The following is a 24,661-nucleotide window of genomic DNA, read 5'->3' as shown; positions in this document are numbered from 1 at the left end:
TCCCTTCTTGCCACGCAGTACTTCTTCTTCAACCTTCTCATCTCCCTCCCTACGAGCCTCCTTCCAGAGCACCGATTCATGGGATGAAGCCAGCCACACTAAATAGCAAAGCCCTTCAACTAGCACCTCAATCTTTCGAGGAATCTCCTCAGGTTTTACACCATTCAATAGAATGGAGGCTGAACAAAGGTCTCCCCAAAAGGCACCTCCTAAAGATCCTCCACACATCAAAGCAATGGCTTCAGCAACTTCCTGCTTCCACAAGTTAAAGGGAAGACCTAAGAGACGTACCATCACTCCATCTTCAACAAAGAAATCTTTGGAGTTTGATCCCGGACACCACCTTGATACTGTGAAGCTTCCAAGAGCAGCTTGGATATTTAATGCCTCAATCTCTACTCTATTCTCCAGCACAGCCTTATCCTTCTCAAAGGGTGTTAAAATAAACGTACTCTTCAGCTTTAAACTTGCTATTAATAGATCTGCAACTTTCCTCCAGTCTAGTATATGAGCTGAAGCTTTAACTATCAGCTTACTCTCCCAATCTCCTCTCTGTGTGTTTACTCCCATTCTGTATTTGCCTGCCCCAGCTGTCACTAATAGAGTCTCTTGCTTATTATTTCTCACCAGACTAGTAGAAGTGCTCATCTTCCTTTTTACTGTTTCTTCTCTTTTAGCACCCAAGTGTTGCAGCAGTTCACATAAGACCCCATGGACTGCCTTCCAGCCCTGACTCTTCCTTCCTTCTGGTAGGCAGACCATCTGCTTTCTTCCTTTGCCAAAGAATTCTGTCAAAGATATAAAATAACCTTTAAGGTTTCTCTTACACTCTACTACAAACCTTCTTCCAGTTTCTGAGAGAAGCTCTTTCCAACTATTTTGTTTGCCTTTGTTACTTGCACCTTCCACAAACTCCTTGAGCCCTTCAATTACCCCCAAACCTTCTAACAACACCATCCCTCTCTTTGCTTCCCTGATTTTCAAGCTCAGCTGACCATTTAATCTCAGTTCCTCAAATAGGAGCTCCTTAGATTCAATCTTCAAAGCTTTTTTCCACCGGCCTACCTCCACAAATTCTCCCATCTCAGTTCCTCACCCTCTCAGCAACCCTCTCTTTGCTTCACCCTCTCACCCTCTCACCATCTCAGACAATGGCAACAGACGAAAACACAGTTCCTCACCCTCTCACCAGCTCAGAAAATGGCAACAGATCCTCCCCATGCTTTCAGACAATGGTAAAACTATCACCTCTCACCCTCTCACCCTCTCACCATCTCAGACAATGGCAACAGACGAAAACACAGTTCCTCACCCTCTCACCCTCTCACCAGCTCAGACAATGGCAACAGACGAAAACACAGTTCCTGAGAAGAGAGAATTATTGTTACATACTGTACCTATTTTTTGATACAATTTTGTGTTCTTTTGATAATTAACTTTTTTACCGAAGTTAAGGCATTGGAGCATAAGATAGTTGGAGCATTTAATGATGGGCCCACTCTTTGCACCGAAAAGAGGTAAATATGCAGTGTACATATTTACATTTGCATTGCAACCAAGCGCAGCCTAAAGTCTCTGAATGTTAAGTTAGGAATATTCAAGGTTAGTTAAGGACACTATGGACAGCTGGCACCAGTAATCCACATTCCATATGGATTCAAGAATGGAGTCATTCCAGCCGCTGTTATCTGGACTGTCTGGTTGGAACATAACTCAAGAATTTTTCAAAATGAATTGCACAAAAAGGATGAAATACTGAAGAAAGCAGTAGCCATGGCAATCTCTCCTTTCATGAAGAGTCTTACAGTTTTTGTACAGTTCCCTGTCGAATAGATTTTGGGGGTCCAGCTTTTTGAGATCATCTTTTAGATTGTATACACACATTAACAATTACGAAGAGTTTTCAGTAAATATGTACAGAACTCCTTGGTCATAAATAGACATTTAACAATTACAAAGAGTTTTCAGTAAGATCATACATGTCAATAGAAAACCTAAGATATACATATTTTCTTTTTAATAAATTTCTTCTCTTGTTATGCTCTTTGTTTGTTTCCCCCTTGTGTCCATATGTTGGAGAGAGGGGGGGTTATTTCACCTAAAACTTAGGGATCGTTCATTTTTCAGGAAATAGGAGGAGAGAAAGTTGGTCAACGGGAAAGTGATTCCCATTGACCAACTATATAGTGTTCTATTTACAGTAAAATCCGGGCCCCGTGGTAAAAGTTAGTTTCCCTGGGTAAGTGATACCTATCTCCTAGGTGCAACTTTCCCAAAACATAATGGGACAAACTTGTCCATTCTAACATTGGCCTTTTTATGGGTAAAAAAAGTCACCATATAACTTAACTGGGAATCAAAAGAACATTTCCCGGTAAGTGTTTCCCAGGAAAAATTTACCTGGGTAAGTTCACTTACCCAGATAAATGTAAGTGACCTTTTGAAAAACGAACAAGGCCTTAAGGATAGCATCCACTTACAGAAAGGCTCTTCATCAGAAGGTATTCTACATCTTCTATGGAAAGTTTGGTTCTCTCTGCAATGACACTTAATGGAATAGTGCGATCTTCCGAGGGACGACTGCAATATAAGAAAATTTGCTTAAATGCAGCAATAGTATAAAGAACAAACAGTAATAACTTAACCTTGCCCAGACAAATTCTTAACTAATACTGCTCTCCAATACACACCTGAAGATGATTTCCATTAAACAGAGAATGTTAATTTTTTCCAACAGTTTCTTTTCATTCTCTACTAATGCTGGCTGAGACATCAAAGCAGCTTTATGAACATGACAGAGTTCTTGATAACGACCTAAATCACCAAAATTGAAAGCCTGGAGAATGTAGTAGAGCCATTCCACTTTCGTCCCTAGAAGGCACTTTATCTGCACAGTCATTAAGAGAGGTTAATACCTGGAATTAGCAAATACCCACACTCAGAAAAGAAATTGACCAGAGGGTCACTGGATGAGAAAACAATAAAGTAGCTTCCAGGTAACAAACCACAATTCAACCTCTCCCTCACCCACACTGACCATGCATCAAGAAAATAAAAAGGCACATTCTGCTTTTAACCAGCCTCTTTTACAGATCAGCAGGACCCAAGGTATCAATAGAAATCAACTAATAAAAGGATGCATGGTCTAGCAATTCAGTAACATTCATAACGATCCTTACAGCAAACCCTTGGTGCATAACCCAAGGTATCAATCAAGGCAATAAAAAGGCAGTGGGATATAAGAGGAAGATGCTCTAACCCCACAATTAGACTTCATTCACAATGTTCATTATGAAAAAGCCACTGAGGTTTATATACGAAAAAATAATAACTATTAGTATGCAAATTCCATTTTAACAATACACAAGGTCAAAAAAATATTTATTAACATCAAACATCAAAAACTCAACCACATACAAGCAGCACTGCAGCAGGTTTTCCATTTTACTAATAAATTTCCAATTATTTCCCATTGTGTCAAATCATGTTGAGGGTGATTCAGATCAACATGATAATCTGGCTGCTATAGTGGTATTTAGCCCCTGTTTGATATCACTTAAAATAAAAAATAAGTGATGGGACCACACAATAAGTGCAAATAAGTACTTATTCCTGTTTGGCAAAAAAGACAAGAATAAGTACTTATTCCCACCCGAAGGATTTTAGGCCAATTAGCTTGGTTAATAGCTTGTAAAAGATCATTGCAAAAGTGTTGCTTTTGAGGCTGAAGAAGGTTTTGCCAGATATCATTGCACACTACCAAGGAGCTTTTGTGAGTGGAAGACAAATTACTGATCAGATTTTAATTGCTAATGAAAGTGTGGAGAACTTTAAGAGGGATAAGAAGAAGGGAGTGGTTTGTAAGTTGGACTTGGAAAAGGCTTATGACTTGGTGAACTGGGAATTTTTTAGGAAAGTTTTGACTAAATTTGGGTTCGGGGCTAGATGATGTAAGTGGATCATGGGTTGTGTCCGAAATTGTCATTACTCAGTGCTAGTGAATGGGACAGTGGTAGACTTCTTTCCAGCCAATAGGGGAATAAGACAAGGAGACCCCCTTTCTCCTTTCTTGTTCATTCTAATTGCGGAGGTTTTGGGGAAATTGATTCATAGAGCAGATTCTACGGGGCTCATTAGAGGCTGGAGAGTGGGGAGGGCAGAAACCCCTCTTACTCACTTGCAGTTTGCTAACGACACGATTCTGTTTTGTGAAGGAGGTAATGTGAGCTTTATTAGGAATTTGAAGTCGGTGATACAACTGTTTGAGCAAATATCCAACTTGAAAGTTAACCTTGGGAAAAGTTGTGTTGTGGGGGTGAATTTGGAGGAGAGAGAGATCAGGGAGAGTGCTGAAGTGTTGGGGTGTGAAGTCTCGAGTTGGCCTTTGAACTACTTAGGGTTGCCTTTAGGGGATAATCCCATGAGAGAGAGCTTTTGGAACCCGGTGGTGGAAAGGTTCGAAAAAAGACTGATGTCATGGAAAAAGAACTACCTCTCTCTTGGTGGGAGAATTACTCTTATTAAGGCCACGCTTGCTAATTTACCTATCTTTTTCCTGTCGGTGTTTAAAATCCCAGTGAAGGTTGCTAATAGATTGGAGAAGTTAATGAGAGATTTCCTCTGGGAACCGGGAGAGGAAAAGAGGGATCATAGAGTGAGCTGTGAGATAGTTTGTAGGAGTAAGACTTGTGGTGGTTTGGGGCTTGGGAATATTAGGAGAAGGAATATGACTTTGTTGGGAAAGTGGTTGTGGAGATTCCCCTTGGAGAAGGAGAAGCTTTGGGCTAGAATAGTGGCAAGTATTCATGGGTTGGAGCATAATGGATGGGACGCTGGAATCAGAGTTAGGACCACAAGCAATTCTCCTTGAAAAGCCATTCATGCCCTGCTACCAGTTTTCTCCCCTAATATCAGGTATGATTTGAATTCCGGTAACTCCATAAATTTTTGGGAACAAACCTGGGTGGGGAGTGCCCCTCTAAAGGATCAGTTTCCTTCTTTGTTTGCTCTTTCTGATTTGAAAAATGAGCCAATCTCGTCTTTTACCACCCCGTCCTCTTCCATTTCTAGGATTGGGTGGAACTTGGGTCTAAGAAGGGATTTGAGGGACTCAGACTTTGACACTATTTTGAGCCTTATTGCAATTCTTGATAATGTTGCCTTAGACCCCACTAGGGCGGATTCTAGAATTTGGACACCTTCTCTCAATGGCATTTTTTCTTGTGCCTCTTTCTTCAAAGTCTTAAGTCAGTCCACCAGTCCTACCTTCCTTCCTTTTCCTATTGATGAGGTTTGGTGCAGAGCAATACCTCCTAGGGTTGGTAGTTTTTGTTGGGAAGCCTATCTGGAAAGAATCAACACTGGTGATTTACTCCAAAAGAAGAGACCCAATACTTGTTTGTCACCTCAATGGTGTGCTCTTTGTAAAGCGGATGGGGAGACTGGTTTTTACCTACTGTTGTCTTGCCATTTTGCGAGATTAATTTGGGAATGGGCTTTGTCCCTTTTTGGTTGCAGTTGGAACCCCCCATCAGACTTGCAAGGCCTTTTTTTCCCCTTCTTTTTCAGGTGGCAGATAAAAAGGGGAAGGACAATGTGGAAAGGACTAAGGGCTGCATTGTGTTGGACTCTTTGGGAAGAAAGAAACTCCAGGATATTCTCAGAAGCTCAGAGAGGAGTAGCAGATCTGAGGGCTATCATTCATATTAGGGCGGTACAGTGGAGTTTGATAAACAATAGCACGAACTCTCGTTCTTTTACCTGCTGAAATCTTTGGAGCTCTTCACAGATTACACTATGGATGACTTGTTGAGGAAGTGGGGTGAAATTGCAAGTTGCACACAAACTAAGTCAGTAATGTGTGTGGCTTGGACCCCTCCACCTAGTGGCTTCGTGAAACTAAACTTTGATGGGTGTAGCAGGGGAAATCCGGGACAATCAGGGATTGGGGGTGTTTTTAGGGATGAAAATGGGGTCATTTCTGCCATGTTCTCAGGCCCAATTGGAGTGGGTGACTCCCTTAGAGCTGAGATCTTTGCAGTTATGGAAGGAGTCCAAAAGGCTAAGGAGTTGGACATCAGGAAACTCTTAATTGAAGGGGATTCAGAGGTGGTGATAAGGTGGCTGCTTAAAGATTACAATGGTTTATGGAAGTACAATAATGAGAGGAGGAAATTCAAGTGGCTGGTGCGGGAGATGGAAGTTAAGATACGTTGGGTTAAAAGATCAGCTAATTCCCTAGCTGACGGTTTAGCTAAACAAGGGGCAGAAAGGGACTCACTTTTTTGGGCCAAGCTGTAACTGTAGTGTGTTTTCTTTTTTTCTTTCTTTTCTTTTCCTTTTTTTCCTTTTCTTGAGGTTCTTTGGTGCTCTTGGAAGATAAGCGTGTTTGTCTTCCTTTTGTAAATCTTCTATTGATGATTTAATGAAAGTGTTATTGATAAAAATAAATACTAATCTTCTTTTTCTTTTTTTTCCATCATAAAACTGTATTTTACTATAAAAGGGAAGAAAATACATGTAAATTACAAAAAAAATACATACTATTTTTTTTCTGAGAGAAAGGTAACTACGATGTGTTGAATTTATAATATAGAAAAGACAAATTATGTATGGGGGAAATACAAATCAACAGAGACAAAAGCCCACATCAAAAAGCTTTACATGGGCAGCGTGTTAGTATAGTAGCACCATACAAAGCATGCCTATGCACACCGCTTTAGCTAACCACCTAACCCATCAGCCAGCCTGTTAAGTTCCCTGGGAATCCATCTGGCTTCGTCCAAGAAATGAGCCAATCTCCAAGGGCCACAACTCCTCTCCCTCAGCCATCCAACTGTGCTTGTCAAATCACCCTCAATAGTTAAGATAGACCCATCTGTTTAGCAAACTGGAGAACGGTTAAGATAGCCAAGACTTCAGCTATCTTGGAATCAGCAATACCTATTGGCCCACTGAAAGCCCATAAAACCCTATGCAGAAGCACCCCACCAATACCTGCCTCGCCAGGATTGCCAAAACAACTGCCATCAAATATATACCTCATCTCAACTTCCTCAGAACTGACAGGAATCTATGAAGTATGAGGTGCCGGGGAGGTGTATAGGATTGCAACAAGATTTCTTTGGAGATCACAAAGGACACTCCACAAAAAGCTTCAGAATTAAGAGCCTAAGAATTGCAAAGGTGGATTATGTGTGCTTTCAAATCTTCATATTCAGCAGCCTCATTGTCAAAAGATCCCCCCCGATGCCTATACCTTGAGAATGCCATTGAGACATCACATCAAGGATATGCTCAGAAGCTACCCAGCTACCACCAATCAGGTTTAGGAAGAAGTTCCGTAAGCATCTTGCAATCGGGCATTGAAGAAAAAGATGGTTTGCAAATCCAGTGTCCTGCAAGCCATGATAAAGACCTGAGGGGGAATCCACAATCTATCCAAGTTCTTCCTTTGCAGCAGATCAGAAGTATTGGTTCTCCTTAGAACACACCTCCCAAACAAAAAAGGACACTATCAGGGGATAACGGGGTTCCATACCTTCTTGTCCTGAAACATAGAATCATGTGGGCCTGAAACAAGAATCTTGAAGAAAGAGTTGGTAGTAAATTTAGGGTGGACCTTCCAGATTATGAGGTCACAAGAAGGAGAAATATAAATTTCCTTGAGAGAATCTAGGAAGGTGGCAACTCCAGTGATTTCATGGTTCCTAAAGGGTCTTCTAAGAGCTAAATTCCACAAGTTGCCTTGAACAAAAGGGGTTATGCAGGAGGAAATAGCAGTATTTTTGTTTAGAAACAAGCTTAAGATATGGGGAAAAGATACAGCCAAAGTTCTCTCACCCCACCACCAAAGGCCAGTCCACAACTTGATTTTATTACCTTTACCCACTTGGAATCTAGTGAAATTGATGAAAGGTTATAGGTTTGAGGGATGCCTTTCCATAGGTTGGTGTATTTGACCCAGTCCAAGTGGTGATTGTATTCCCAACCATTGGCATCCCTCCCATATTTATGATCACCACAGCCCACAGAGCATTTGTTTTAATGGGGAACCTTCAATCTCCAAAGCCATTTTCCCAACAGAGCTAAATTCCTTTCCTTGATATGCCTGATCCCCAGCCCACCAGCTTCCTTTTGCTTACACACCTTTTCCCACTTATTTTTTTATCGGTAAACACAACAAGTCCCACTTCACCAAATGGTTTCTTCTCGCACTATCACCTTCCCACAATAAGTCCCATTGCAGCTTTTTAAATCAGCCCTTCACATTAGCAGGAATGCAAAATACCAAAACGTGATTGGAAGGTTAGATAGATTAATTTGGATGGGGGAGAAATCAGGAATTTTCAGTCAAATCCTTTTATAACAGATTGTGCAATGATGAGGAAAGTTTTCCTGAAAACAGGATCTGGAGATCAGCAGCTCACTTCAAAGATTCTTTTTTATGTGGGTGGCAGTTTAGGGGAAGTGCTTAACAGCTAGCACCTTATCAAAGAGAAGGATGGCGGTGGAACCTAGCAGATGTGTGATGTGTGGAGAAAATTCTGAGGGGGTGGAGCATCCTTTCATTTACTGCAGTTTTGCATGGGAGATATGGATGAAATCTTGATGTTTGGAGTACATTTCTGTTTCCCAAGAGACCTGTTGACATTACTATGGAGTTGGAATGTGTGTGGTTTATCAAGGAAAGATTTTATTGGGGAGATAGTTCCAGCAACAGTGCTGTGGTCAATCTGGATAGAAAGAAATAGGAGGTTTTTTTGAAAACAATTTCATTACAGTAAATACAGTAGCTGGGGAAGGATATACTCATGGACAGCAATACTATGTTTTTCTTTTTTTTTTTTTGATAACTGAAAAAGGATTTATTAATGATATATCAGAAATGTTACAAGTACCCCGAGGAGAGGCACGAGGTGCAACCTCCTTTGATATTAAAGTGTAAAAGCTACACCAAAAACATTACAATGTTTCCCAGTACAGATGTTCCCTCAAAACCTTTTTTTATCAGCAAAAGAGAATTTTATTTGAAGTTAGGATTAAAAATTAAAATAAGGTTTTACAGCTTTGTGTATGGGATTAAACTCCCACACTACTACATATTTCTGTCCCACTTTACATTGCAGCCCAAAACAATTGTTGCCTCAAAGCCCCTTGTTTAGCAAGATGTTCCCTCAAAACCTTATAGCTATTTTTTTATCTCAGTTATCTTTTTGTATGCAATTAATCAAAGTGGTATTTGGGTTGTACAAAGAAAATACCTGCCTTGCCCAGTACCTTAATGTGCAAGGCTTTGTACAGGCTTTGTTTCTTTAATGAAATACTTTATCTTTCCCTCAAAAGAAGGAAGGTTTGATAGAGCTGACTTGCTCAAGGTTAATCCACCACCTTTTGAAATGTAGTTTTTCTTTCATTAAGGCAGTCTCTCCTTACACTTTTCTATGACCAGGTCCCAGCGTCCCAGAAGCTCACACACCTCAGATTTCCTCCAAGAGGCATATGGCACACCCAAATACACTATTGATCAGTTATCCACATTACAACCAACTAACCAAGAGTGTGTTGTAATCTAACACTCTAAGGATCTTAGAATGTGTCATTCTTTACCCCTACAAACTCTACAAGAATTCAAGACTACAAATATTGCCCACCCCACCACTTTCCAGTAGAACTACTTTATCCTCAAAATTTCATCAAGTAACTCCTTCAAAATAGTCCAACATAAGACAAACAGCAGCCAATTCCATAACATAGTTGCCAAAGCACCTTTGTGAAGTTAGGCAACATGGCAAATAGGTGCCCGCCTAGGCAATGGATTTAAAAAAAATAAAGAAAAAATTAAAAAAAAAAAGGTATTAGGGTAATACCCTAGGTTTAATAGAATCCAGCAAATCACCTTTCACTTATAATTACCAATAATCTTCACTAAATAAGCATAAAATTCATATCAAAGCATAGAAAATTAACATATTCATGATCGATCAAAAAATTAACATATTCATGAGGTAAGAAATCTCAGAAAACTATAGGGTAGAGCCCCTGTTTTTGTCCCAAGAAAAAAAAGGGGGTGGAAGAAGAAGATTGTCTTAGAAAAAAAGGAAAATACATATGTTGATCAAATAAAACTTTCGAGTTCTTCCTTTCTTTTCAGTTCTGGTTTTGAAGTCTTCAAGGGTTCAAGGTAGTGTCCACCGACTTATGTATCCCTGATAAATAAGGAAATGATAAAAAGAAACTAGTAATATGAATTATTAAAATATTATAAGCCCACAAAATGAATAATTTAGTTTATAATATCCACTTTTGTTGATAGATAAAATATCACATTTCCATTAACTCAAAGACAGATTACATGAACAGTCCCTTAGAAAGGCATGACATGCTCTCTCCAAACAGAATACAGTTAAAGCAAAAAGTACAAGAGTGCTAATACAAAATTACAGTTGAACCCAGAATAAGGTTTCCCTATTTGTCCCTTGTTTTGCCAAGACATCAGCAAATGCATTAGCTGATCTCCACACCCACTGTATTGTTACAGACATATTCCTTGTCAGCCATATGAATTTCTTTAGCTCACTTCTGTAATCCCACACGACATCCTCCGGATTATTTAACCAATCCACCACTATCTTAGAGTCCCCTTCAATCAGCAGCTGCTCCACACCCAATTCTTTTGCGAGAAGTACTCCTTGTATTGCAGCTAACAATTCTGCCTGAACAGAGTTCCCAACACCTAATGGGCCAGAGTAGAGTAGAACAACCTCTCCAGCCTCTCAGAACACCTCCCAACACAGAGGGCCCCGGGTTGCCCTGGCTAGTCCCATCAAAATTCAGCCTCATTGAACCTTGAGGAGGGGGGCCCAACTTGGTTTATAATACCAACTTCTTCTATTTAGAATAAATTTAATTATTATATCATACAAATTGTTGCTATTTTAGATATAAATATTATTTTATTACATATGAGCATGCTTCTTATGCTATAAGAGTTTAAAATACTATTAAATAATGTATAGTTTAATATATTTCATAAAGAATATTTAAAAAAAAATGTATACTGATAAGCTTAAAAATAGTGTTTTAAAAGAAAAAGTATCATATCAAAACAAATTATTTAAATGATAATTGCTTACATATAAATTGAAACCTTAAATTAATATAGTTAACAAAATAAAATTTGTTGAAAACAATATAAAAGACTTTTAGCACAGAGTAATATGTCGAGATATATTTCAGTAATATTTCATATCAGCACCTATGGAAATGGAAGTATATAATTTTTTAAATTATGAATGCAAATAAGGAAATCAATTACAGAAGCCTTTCCTATGTTATCAGGATACATCCAATTTCTTTTCACCAGTGACCATGTAATACTAAAATGACCCTAGCTGTTTCCTAATTGAAAAACCACAACAGAAACTTTTGGCATGGGGAAAAAAAAAAGATAATTTTCAACTGGATTAGAACAAGAAAAGAAATTTTGGCATTAGGGCTCTCTGAAGAGCTATGGTGGAGCAGCAATGAGTTAACTCAATTGTAAATATGTTAATATGGTACAATGCAATAACTCAATTGTAAATAGAAACTACACTTTATAATCAATTAAGTTCTTACTAGTTCTTGAAATAAAAACCATAATTTTACAACAAAATGCAAGAAAGAAGTTTCTAAAACAAAGAAAATAAAATCACTGCAGTCAACATAACAACCCCTGAAGCCATAAAAAGGTCAAAATGTAACAATTTATATGGAAATGCTCTTACGATTGGATGTGCAAGCAATTCTCCAAAGTTGTAGATGTTATCTCCAAGCAGAGCTGAAAGGGACAAATCAAATGCCAAATCCTGAAATAAGATAACAACAATATTAATTAAAAAAAGTGCAATCACAAAAAGAAACCAGGTCCCCCTGTGCATGAATCTTTGGAAAACAAAAAACAGAACCTAATATTAAACATAACTACTTCTGAAATGTAGATCTAAAGAATATTAAATCAATTTCAAAACCAACAATTTAAAAGGAAGGGGCTGTTAGCAGTTATCTGGAAACTTGGGAATCATAAGTTATAATTTGTTATTGGACTCATAAAAAGAGAAAGTAATCAGAACCATTGATCCCATGATTACTTCATTCATCTCAGCTGTCCTACATGTTACTACTCCGTTACAAAGGAAAAAAAATGAAAGAAGCATACATTATCTACATTCCTATGTTCATATTAATGCTACTCAGCATTTTGCTATTAGAACATGCCAACATCTGAACAATGTTTTGTAAGATTAGTAGCAATGCTTTCGAAGGCATTTGAGGCATACACCTAGAGGCACACCTCCAAGCAAGGCACACTCAAAACACCCTGAGGCATAAAGATGTCTCTAAGGCATACCCTTCAAATGTCTTTTGCATGAGGAGGTTTATCTCTTGCATTCCGAAATCTGAACTACACCACATGCCTAAGGGTAGTGGTATGCCTCATGTCACACCTTCACGTTTTAAAACATTGATAATTAGAGCTTTTTGTGGGACAGTTGTCTTTTGGTGTATAGGTAGATGTTTATAGACTAAGCTCTCGGGGTTGGTATGTTCTGTTTGTTTCTAGGTTGGTTGGCATTGTGTAAGGTCCAGCTTGCTTGTAGTGGTGGGTTTATAATGGTCTTTGACACATACTTGTAGGTGGTGTTTCCTTTTTGATTTCTGCATTTTGTTTTTGGTGCCATTGCTGTGTGGTTGTATCTGTGAGGTGCCTAGGCCACAAAGCCAGTTCATGACTTGTATACCCTCTCTCTCTTTTTCTGATTGTAAATTTTTTACTTTACTATCAATAACAATAACAACAATAATAATAATAATGATGAAAGACAAAAGCAGAGTTTGAAGTGGATGGAACTCCTGGTTTGGTTGTTTGATGCATTCAGATGGCTTGGCAATCTATTTGGGACACATGCACATCTATTTCTGTCATGACTTTATTGATTTTATTTTTATTTCCAGGTGGGGTCGGGAGGTGTATATATTTGTATATCAAGGACTGGCTCCACCATTTTTGCTTGGGCTGCAAATTCCTCTCTTCCCTTTTTATTTTCTTATAAATTTTTTACTATTACCATAAAAAAAATGATTGCGATGATGATAACTAAGGTAATAAGAACTTTTGAGTATTTGACTATAAACATTCTGGATTTCACATTTGCATAGCACTAACTAAAAAAAATGTACCAGCTTGAACGTTTCTGAAAGGGACTCCACTGATGTGTATGCCAGATAAAGAAGTGCACTTTTATAGAATTCTGCAAATTCCTGACGAGATTTATGGTACTGAGATAAAACCCAGTAATAGCTTGCATATACTGATGGATCAATATCAGTCATGCCATCAAGTGTAGTCTTCCCATCTTCCAACAGTTTCTTGCACTCTTTTTGGTCCCCTTGCTCAAGTTTGAAAGCAGCAATCTGCATCTTGACATAAAGGATCGGCTCCTCTATACGTAATTCCCTTGTAGCTCGAAGTTTATCAATCACTCCCTCAAGATAAACAATAGCAGCTTCTTTTTCAGGATATTGCCGAGAAACTATTACAGCAAAATGGGCAAGCTTGAGCAGATTGATCTTTGTCTCAAAGTCAGTGATAAAATTATGATACAACTGTATTAAAGCATCTCCAGCCTGAAGAGCAAAAGCAAAAAAGTAAGCCCTCATGAATATCTGATCATTAATGGAAGAAGAAGAAGGGGGGAAAAGTAGAAAATGTAAACCCTCGATTAGGGATGTCAATTGGACCGGATTTGGTCCAGTCCAATATGAGTCCATTACAGATGGACCAGGTCCAATCCAGTCCGATGAATACTCTGGACCGTTTTAGAGCAGTCCAATTCAATGTCTGGACCGTCCAATCTGTTCAAAATGGTTTTAATTTAGATTGTTCCAACCTAAACCTGGTCCATTGACACTTGTATTTTTATCTTCTATCAATGGACTGGATATTGATTCAATCAGAGCTAATCCAATATAAATCCTTTACATACGGACCAAGGTCCAATCCAATCCAATCCAATAGCTACTTTGGACCATTAAGTCTGGACTGGTCCAATTGAATATGTCTTATCAGCCCATCCAATCCGTCCAAATTGACTTTGATTTGGACAGGTTCCAACCCAAAACTGGTCCATTGACACCCTACCCTCAATCTCTCCCAATTAAAGCAGAAATACAGATAGCAAGTTAGTATCACAACCAACATATGTAAAAAGGTGCATAAAGCAGTACACAACACCATTAACAGAAAAAATAGCCCCATCAGTTCATGTGACATTTAAGCATAGTTGCACAACTAGATAAGCAGCAAGTATGCATCACAATCAACATCTGAGTAAGAGTTCATAAAGTATTACACAGAAACACACTTCCAAATTCCACCAATTTCATAGATACTACGTATAACCCATTTATGGGTGAACATCTGTGTTCTGTTGGCAATTAACATGGGAGTCATTTCTATGTCAGACATGGACACTTCAATTTTTCGTGGAAATTATGTATCCACTAGTACCTTGCCCATATTCTGTTCTCGCCTTGTTTCTATGCCATAGGAGGTTAGTATCTTTATTAACACATGACCGACAAAGGAAACCAGGGAGACCTAGGTGCCTGGGAACTGGCCTAGGCATTGACTTTTGAAAGTAAAAAATTTAACAAAAAAGCCTTAAGTCCTAAGTAATTTATTATTTTGCATTTCACAAGAAAATATGAGAGTTGAATTCTTATTAGTAAGGTAAAATTCAGAGAATTTATACTACAGATTTCAGAAAATACATTAATTAAATAACTAAGATAGGGTGGAGCCCCTATTTTGGTACCAAATAAGGGACAGTGCCCCTGTTTTAACCCAAGAAGAAGGGTGGAGACCTTGTTTTGGGACCAAGAAGAAAATGAAAAATTACACATAAAATTTGCAATTGGAATGCAAATGGTTCCACTCCCTTTCTTCCAAAAATGATTGCTCAAGTTCAAGAGAGGAACTTTAACAAGCAAGCACTTCAGTTTCTTGTGTTTGTTACTCCTTTTTTTATTTGAGACAACTAGAGTGAGTTCATACATCATCCCAGTGAGAGGCGCAAGCTGCAGCCCCTCCTTGAAACTTACAAGTAAAATAGGAAAGAAAAACAAGAATCACAACTGAGCCCAAAATAATTCTTCCCTATTTACCCCTTGCTTAGCTAACACATCTGACAAGGTATTTGCTGATCTCCCCACCCACTGTACAGTGACCAACATATTCCTTGTCAACCAACTGAATTTCTTCATTTCATTCTTGTATCGCCACATAGCCTCTTCAAAATTTTTCAACCAACCCACCACCACTTTGGAATCCCCCTCGATTATTAGTTGTTGTACCCCCAGCTGGTTTGCAAATTGGACCCCTTGTACAGCAGCTAAAAGTTCTGCCCTAATGGAATTCCCAATTCCCAAAGGACCTGAGTAGAGCAACAAAATCTCTCCCTTCTCATTTCTCAAAGCACCCCCCACTCCGGATAATCCTAGATCACCCATGCTGCTTCCATCAAAGTTCAACTTAATTGAGCCTTCGGATGGAGGAGACCAGCTTGTAATTGATTTGGCCTTTAAAGATGAACACCTTGCTACTACTGACCAATTTCTCCAAATGTCATTAAAGGAGAATTGATGAAAGATTTCCAAGGTCTTCAGCCAATGTATTGCCCTGTTTAACACACAGTCTTTCAAGTCTTGGCTGTTCCTTTCCTTATCTTGAAAAATTCTGAGATTCCTTTCTTCCCAAAGAGTCCAAGTCAAGGCAGCATGAGCACATCTCCACATAATTCTCCCTATTTTTGTAGGCCAATAAAAAGTAGAATGGTTGAAGAGCATGTGAACTTCTGCTGGTAGACTCCAACTACCCCCAAACAACGAAAGTAGCCAAGCCCAAAGGTCTGCAGAAAAGGGACAACATACTAATAGATGGTAACAATCCTCACTGTGAGCTCTACAGAGGATACACCGATTAGGAGAAATACAGAGAAAATGTCTTCTCTTTTGTAGGTTGTCTAAAGTGTTTACTTTCCCATGGAAAACTTCCCAACAAAAAGCCATAATTTTGGGGGGGACTGGCCTACACCAAATTTCTTTTGACGGAAAAGGTTGGTGAGTAGAAAGTTGAGAGATGGACTTGAAAAAAGAAGCACAAGTGAAGGTTCCATTGGGTCTAGGAGTCCAAACCCTCTTATCTGGCTTGGAGGGATCCAAACAAACCTGATTAAGACACTCAAGCAAAAAGCAAAGAGAGTCAATTTCAGCATCCCTAAGTCCTCTACGAAAACCAAAATCCCAAGTAGGATCTAAGGGTGTCCCCAAGGGTGAAACAAATTTTGAGACCACCTCTTTTTTGTACAAAGAAATAGAAAAAAGTGAGGGGAACAAATCCTTTAACGGTGAGTCTCCTACCCAAATATCCTCCCAAAAAAGGATAGAATTGCTAGAACAAACTTCATACCTGATAAAATTGAAGAATTGAGGAAGGGTGTTGTGAATAGCCTTCCAAGGTGCTGCTAGGTTAGCTTGCCTCGATACACCAGCATCCCATCCATTCTCAGACCTCCCATGAATGCTTCCCACCACCTCATGCCACAATCTCTCTCTTTCCAAAGGCCATCTCCACAACCATTTCCTTAAAAGAGCTTGATTCTTTCTAGTTACCCTCCTTCCCAAACCCTCCTCTTCTTTACTTCTGCACACAATTTCCCAATTAACCAAGTGATCCTTTTTCTCTTGTCCCGGCTCCCATAAAAAGTCTCTCATCAACTTCTCCAGCTTCCTAGCTTCCCTAACTGGTATCCTAAAGACAGACAAATAAAAGGTAGGTAAGTTAGCCAAGGTAGCTCTTATTAGGGTAATTCTTCCTCCTAAAGATATAGTTCATCTTCCATTAGAATAATATCTTCTCAAATTTTTCTAACACTGGGGTCCAAAATCTACTCTCCCTAGGATTTTCCCCTAAAGGAAGCCCTAAATATGACATAGGCCAAGCAGAGGTGGAACACTCAAGACACTTCGCAATAGCCTCAACCTCCCCTACCTCCAAATTTATACCTGCTATGCAACTCTTTTCCAGATTTATTCTCAAATTAGAGACACTTTCAAATCCTTTAATTAGCTCCTTTAGGTTTGCTACCTTTTCACTAAGACCTCCTTCACAAAAAATCATTAGGTCGTCTGCAAACTGAAGGTGGGTGACAGGGACTTGGTGTCTCCCTATTCTCTAACCCCTAATGGCATCTTCGCCGTCAGCCTTAGTAATGATCCTACTAATCACATCAGCTACTAAGGTAAAAAGGAAAGGTGAAAGTGGATCCCCTTGCCTAACACCCCTGCAAGCTGGAAAAAAAATCCTTCACCGTACCATTTACCAGAATAGAGTAGTGACAAGTATTGATACACCCAAATATCCAACTACACCATTTGTCCCCAAATCCACCATTTCGCATAACCTCTAATAGAAACTCCCAGTCCACCAAATCATAGGCCTTTTCGAGATCCAATTTACAAATGAATCCTTTCCTACTAGACCTTTTCATTTCCTCCACACACTCATTCGCAATTAAGATCTGATCTGTTATTTGTCGCCCTTGAATGAAAGCCCCTTGAGTTTCACTAATGATGGTAGGGAGGACTGTTTTGATCCTCAATGAGAGCACTTTAGCCAAAATTTTATAGATGCTTGTCACCAGACTAATAGGCCTATAATCTTTTGGGTGGTTGGCATCATTCTTCTTAGGTATCAAGGCCAAAAAGGTGGCATTAATTCCAGGGTTTATAGTGTGATTGTCTGCAAATTCCTTAAAGACTTCAACTAGATCCTCTTTCAACACCTCCCAACAGTCTTGATAAAAACCCATTGTAAAGCCATCTGGACCCGGAGCCTTGGATCTATCCATTAGAAAGAGCTTTCTTAATCTCTTCTTCCTCGAAATCCCTTTCCAGCCACCTTGCCACTCCATCAATTCTTCACCAATCCACCCTTTCCATGACTGTTCTCTCACTCAAAGGCCTTCTATAAATTGATTTGAAGTGGTCCACAAATTTTCTGGCTATGTCATCCTGGTTGGTAATCACCTCCTCTCCTATCTCTAGCTTGGTCACAAAATTCTTTCTTCGTCTCCCATTTGCCAAATCATGGAAGAATCTAGTGTCCCCATCGCCTTCCTTAAATCCACTTGTGTCTAGATTTTTGTCTCCAACTGATTTCTTCCCTCAATAACACTTCTTCCAAGTCCTTTTTCAATTGGCTCCTTAACACTTTGTCCTCCTTGGTCAGCCCATTGTGAGATTCCTTTACATCCAAATTCCCTATTCGAGATATTAGGCCCAATTTTTGCTCATCAATTCTACCAAACTGATCTTTATTCCACTCTTTTATTTTGGCTCTCAACCTTTTTAATTTCTTGTGGAACTTGATCCCCTTCCATCTTACCCCCCTCTCCTCCTCACCCCACCACTCCTTCACTTTTTTCACAAAATCTGGATGGGTAAGCCACATATTTTCGAATCTAAAAGGTTTGGGTCCTATAGGAAAAGACTCAGTTCCTATTTGGATAGGACAGTGATCGGAGGTGACCCTGGGCAATGCCCTAGCAACCAAGTTTTCTAAACCATTCTCCCAGGCAAGGTTAAAAAGGAATCTATCCAACTTCGAGCACAAAGGGGTTTCCTGAAGGTTGAACCAAGTGTAACTGGCTTGCAGCAGAGGTATTTCCTTCAATTCACAATCTTCAATAAAACCATTAAATTTCCTCATGCTTGTTGAGATTACCTGTTGGGGATTATTAGTTTCATCAGAGAATCTAATGACGTTAAAATCCCCACCCGGGCACCAAGGACCGTCCCATAGCCCCTTAATTGCATATAGTTCCTCCCACATCTCATTCCTCTCTCTATAGGAATTAGGGCCATAGACATTGGTTAAGACCCATACACACCCATTTTCTATATTCTTGCACTTGATGGAAACTGAGAATCTGCCTATCAATTCATCCACTACTTCCACCACATCCTCCCTCCATAGTGTTACAATCCCCCCCGAGGCTCCCCAAGAAGGAGAAGAGCTCCAACCTAAACCTCTAGATCTCCAAAAACTCCTCACCCATCTCCCATCTAATTCCATCAGTTTGGATTCTTGTAACAGCACAATATCAGGTTTTTCCTTTCGGAGTAGGTCTTTGGTCGCCCTTCTCTTCCTTGCACTCCCTAACCCTCTTACATTCTAGCTAATAATTTTCATCTATACAAAATAGCAAAGGAACCCAATAAGAAGCCATATTCTCCTCATTTTAGGCCCTTCCTCCTATCCCCTTTACCACTGAATTCTAAATCCCCCTCAATGTCTGAGATTAGGCTTTCCACTTCAGATCTTTTTTTCTTATTTGTTCCTCTTTTCCCCCCCTTCCCAATTTCTCCATCCTTTCCAGCCAATGTTTGAGAAAGGATTTTACCCTTCTCACACTTATTTTTGCTACAGCATCTTTCTACGAGTCCTTCCTTTTTATTTTGTTCCTCCATCATTGTACAGATCAACTCCCAAATTCTATCCGCCTCCCCCTTACTACTCCCTTCCAACACCCTCTCTCCTCCTTAACTATCACCCTCTCTCTTGCATCAGAAACTCCTAGATGGGAAGCTGGGATATCTATTACAAGCATAGCAAACAAGTCAGTACCTAAAACAAAATTGACACCCATACCTGATAGAACGGGGGTAGGACTATAATCACTAAAAATGACTTGCTGACAGGCGGCACATGGTTTTAAGGCCTTTCCCCTTTTTGGACAAGGTTGGGAAGTAGACATGGTGAAAGATTCACTTCCTGACGACCTACCCACTTGGAAAACCTTTCTCTGTGTTTCCAACACTGGAATACCCGCATCCATCCTCACGGCCGATTCTTGTCCCTCTCCACCACCATCCTGTAATTCATTAGACTCAGGGTCAGCTCCGTCAACGAAGGGAGGAGGAGTTTTCACAGCTTTAGAACCAATTTCTTCACCATTCCTAGTCTTCCCGCCACCTGCCTCTTCAGTCTCTTCCTCTAAGAACAACTCTGTATGCAAACTTTCTGTTTCAAGAAGATCATTGTTGCTTTTCGAAGCCAAACTTCCCAGACTTAGTGTTTCGTCTCTATCAGAATCGTCATTGTTGTTTTGTTCACTCAACCAATCTTCAAGCCATGTTTTGTTCTCATCACTAGGCTTCATGTATCTCGGGTTGCGCCTATCTGGTGAGAGACGGTTCGCCAGGTTGGATGGGACCCACTGTAGGGAGCCTCGAGACTGCGAGTCTTGAGACTTTTTTGCGCCTGAACTGTTCGGTGGAGAGGAAGGGTTCAGGGTTGAAGATGATAGACGCTTTATCTCGTCTATCAGCTCATCCCTCCTCCTAGTCACGTGCTTACTTAACATGTCCCTCGGCCCATCTATCTTATAATGGGCCTTGGGCTCAAGACTATATGAGCCCAACTTTAGGTCCTTTACTTGAAAAGCCTTCTCCGGCCCACCATAATAGGGAACCACTCGATTGGGCCCTTCTTTTCGTCCCATGTGACCACTTAAAGAGTCACGCCCCCTGTTTTAATGGTCGAACCAGCAACCTTCACTGTCTGAGATTGCTGGTTCAGCCTTCTCCCTTTCGACAGTATAAGCTTTTTGTCTTTTTCCCCTAACACCATTTGTCATACCCTCTTCTTGCTTTCTCCAGGTTTGACCTTCCAACTACCCCAAAGCTTTTTGGCTTCCCAGAATATGTTGGCCCTTTTTAGTGAAACATCCCTTCCCATTTGAATTACCCAATCTCACAAGTCCACGTAGTGCTTCTTCTTCCTCCTTCTCCCCTCCTACCAACTGAGCCTCCTTCCACAGCCCTGCTTCAATGGAGGAAGCTAACCACACAGAGACAAAGCTCCCCTCTGTTCGTACCTCTACCTTTCGTGGAATTTCTTCTGGCTTCACACCACTTAGCAGGATTGCTACTGAATAGAGATCGCCTCAGAAAGCACCTTTCAAGATTCCTCCACACAACACAGCTATAGACTCTGCTATTTCTTGTTTCCATAGATGGAATGGCAAGCCTATTACACGCACCACCACACCATCTTCAACAAAAAAATCCTTGGAGTTGGATGTTGGATTCCATTTGAAGAGTGTGAATGATCCGAACTCAGCCTGAACATTGATAGCTAATATTTCCAAATCATTCTCTAATGGATCTAGGATGGATTTACAGTTATCGAAGGGGGTTACTATGAAAACACTCTTCAACTTCAACCTGGTTGCCAGTAAGTCAGCTACCCTCCTCCAATCATTAACTTTTTCCTTGGCTTGTATCACAAACTTACTATCCCACTCCTCTCTCTCTAGACCTCCCACCATTCTGCAATGGCCTTTTGTTTTTGCCATGACCACTGGACCTTGTTGTACCCTATTGTTACTGAGATAAGCCTTCTCCTCCCTTATGGAGGCTTTTTCCTCATTTGCTACTCTTTGAGCTAAGAACTCTTTGAGCAACCAATCTACTTCCCCCCAGCCTTGGTTCTGTTTTCCTGCTGGTAGACACACCAGTTGCCTCTATCCCTTCCCAAAGAATTCAGTCAAAGCTATGAAGAACCCCTTTCCATTCCTTTTACACTCAACAACATATCTTCTCCCTTCTAGTGTACTAAAATCCTGCCAGTTTATCTGCTTACCTTTTAAACAGGCTCCAGCTAGGAACTTTCTTAGCCACTCGATCACTTCTAATCCTTCCAGCAATATTTAACGTATTATAAAGCAGCCATGTAGCATATTAGGTACCTGTGTGCCTGCCTTGTTGCCTAGCATGTGTCTAATTGACTGAACAGATGCCTTTCAAAAGTTACTTGAGGTGAAACAAGCAAGCTACCCCTTAAAACTGCCTCATTACCTGCCTAGGCATCACCTTGACAACTATGGCCTCAGTAGTTTAGAAAAGGTGCTTACTCAGCCTATCAGGTGCACAACTAGGCATCTGGAAATGATAGGCAGGTGCTTTACAACATGCTCAACACATTTTAATTGGTTGACTCATTCTATTAAAAATAAACATGATACAGTGAACAATAATTAAAAACTCTAAACTCTCATATTTTCTGCATATATATATTTGAATGCTTTTTCTTTGTTGGGAACTTTTGTACTCTAAAATGAATCTAAATTAAGATAATGTAAACAGAACATGTGAATGTTTTGATTGAAGAAAAAATATGTGAAAACTTATCTTAGGGGCTATTTGATAAAAGCTTATGAAAATGGCTGAATCAAAGGTTTATTGGCTTATGGCTATTACTTTGTCTTTTAGTGAATGCTATGTGCTTGGGAATGTTAGAAGAAAAATTATGTGAAGACTTATCTTAGGGGTTGTTTGGTGTGGAAATACTTTTATTTTACATTTGGTGTGGAAGTCCTTATAATGTTTATAGTTTATTTTTAATGCAATTGCTCTATTGAATTATTATATTGCAAAGCCATATTGAAATTCATACATTTAAATGTCTAGTTGTTTACCTTCTCATGAATATGACAATTTTCTATGTCATAATATAAAACTTATAATTTTTCTGATCATATATATATATATATATATATATATATATATATAACTTATAGTTATTTGATGCATATTATTGCTAATTGTTGGTTACCATGCAAAATCAACTTACAATTTAGGGGTTTTTTACTTGCAAAACTAATCATCTAGGTGCCTATGCATCTTAGGCACTCCCTAGTTGCCTAGCTTCAGAGTGGCATCTTGAAAACTATGTTTGAGATAATGTGATTAGGTGACCCCCAAAACTGCCTAGGCATTGCCTTGACAAAATGTGTACTGGACATCCTGTCCAGCTGTGTCCTTGCCGTATCTGGGTAACATGGGCTATAACTTCTACAACTTATATGCAACTCCGATTGCATCAGGCCTTAAATAGTTAAAATCTCCAGATAACAACACAGCTAATAAAATTAAATAGGAAAGTGAAGATAGTTATACTTGTGAACCTAATTTTTACATTTATATTTTATCCATTGTGTACGAAATACACACAGGCAGCTGCCTCCTCATATACACAAATTGGATTTCAGCAAGCTCTTTTGAAAAGTGGATAAAAATGAAACTGACCAAATATATCAGGAGAGAACATCAAATAAATACAAACGAAGCAAGATGGTTCAACATTCTGACCATCCCGTGTGCAATAAAGCAGTTCCTAATACGTGGTCCACGCAAGTAACTACTGAAGCCAACTCCACTACATTTTAATGTATTCTTTGTGGGGGTGCCTATAGGAAGGCTTAACCGTGTGATTGTAGAGAAGCTCTATCTTAACACCCTTCAAAATTTTTAAATTAGAAATGCCTACAAGCCCATCTGTAAATATGGCTTACATTATATAACACCTCGAAAAAAAAAGGATAGAGAGTTCCTAAATTAATCAAAGCGAATGCTTTAAACGCATTCCTAAACGATCAAACCATTTAGACCTACACATCTAAGCCAAAATCCAGCCTACCTACACTACGAGGGAACTTACCAAGTAACAGATGGGCAATTCCTCGAACCCAAAACTCACGGGAAAACCAACAAAGACCAATCTTATATATTACTAACTACTAGAGTGAACAGAACAACCTTTACTCAATAGGGTAAATGGCAAAACCATACCTTCACAACGCAATAAGATAGAAACCCTAATTTTCTCAACAATTAGAAACCCCACTCCCGTCTGAGACCTCAAAGCATAAGTATTCCGTCAGGAACTTACATTCTAGCAGATCAACTAATAGGAAGAAAGGAACTTTTAGCGGTTCCAAAAAGATCCACTAAAGAGATAAGCGAATTCATATATCGTAAAGACTTCGTTCGCAAAATCAAATCTAGTAAAATAACAAAACAAAAAGGAGAACATGGGAGAGTAGACTAAAGCACAACTGAGGAAACAATTAAGATGCACAAAACAGACAAACTGACCTGAAATACAGCTAGGGCAACGAACTGCTCAAGCTTGAGGGTAAGTTGGTGCCAAAGCTTCTTCTGATACAAATCTTCCAACGCATTGTACCAATCGGCAAGCTCCGGCTGAGCGTTACGCTGAGATTCGAGATACTTGAGAGCGGACATGGCGAAAACACGATGAGAAACCAGTATTGGGAACCAATGACAGGATAATTTGTAGGGAGAACAAATTTGAGAAGAGTTTCAGAAGGAAAACCCAAACCCTGCTTTTCCTCGTCTCTCTTTTCTTCTGCAGAAAGAAAGATACAAAAGACACCTTGCTATAAATCTGCCGCATTGAAAATGAAAATCCGAGTTTGGTCCGGTTTGGTTCGCTAACCTGGTGCTGGACTGGTTGACCCAATAGATGTCATCGCTCGTCGGGCCTTAATCGACCATTGGAATGATAAAATGGGCTTGGGCCCTAAAAAGTATAATTCCAATAGAAACTTTTGGGCTTAAAGGTCTCGACAATGGCTTGGGCTGAGCCTTAGGGGTATTTGACTTTTTTGGTAGACCCCGTGGACCAGAATGCAGCCGGACAAATTTTAACCCAATATCAAATATGTATGGTAGCATATAGAGAATCTTCTGA

At 39.6% G+C, this 24,661-nt stretch overlaps 1 protein-coding gene across 1 annotated transcript in view; it reads right to left on the bottom strand.

Annotated features, from left to right (window-relative positions):
• The window catches only part of LOC104600383 (26S proteasome non-ATPase regulatory subunit 13 homolog B), a 30,895-nt gene extending 6,562 nt beyond the window's left edge, over positions 1 to 24,333 (bottom strand). The window contains exons 1-5 of the mRNA XM_010263299.3: positions 24,043 to 24,333; positions 13,222 to 13,668; positions 11,769 to 11,849; positions 2,691 to 2,887; positions 2,481 to 2,580 (exon numbers count right to left, since the gene is read on the bottom strand). Coding sequence (XP_010261601.1) covers positions 2,481 to 2,580; positions 2,691 to 2,887; positions 11,769 to 11,849; positions 13,222 to 13,668; positions 24,043 to 24,192 — 975 coding nt within the window. The 5' untranslated portion in view covers positions 24,193 to 24,333. The remainder of the gene's footprint in view (positions 1 to 2,480; positions 2,581 to 2,690; positions 2,888 to 11,768; positions 11,850 to 13,221; positions 13,669 to 24,042) is intronic.
• Positions 24,334 to 24,661: the final 328 nt, after the last annotated feature.

Source organism: Nelumbo nucifera, chromosome 1 (assembly GCF_055504915.1).
Source record: "Nelumbo nucifera cultivar China Antique chromosome 1, China Antique-T2T, whole genome shotgun sequence".
NCBI lineage: Eukaryota > Viridiplantae > Streptophyta > Magnoliopsida > Proteales > Nelumbonaceae > Nelumbo > Nelumbo nucifera.
This window is presented reverse-complemented; position numbering and strand designations above follow the sequence as displayed.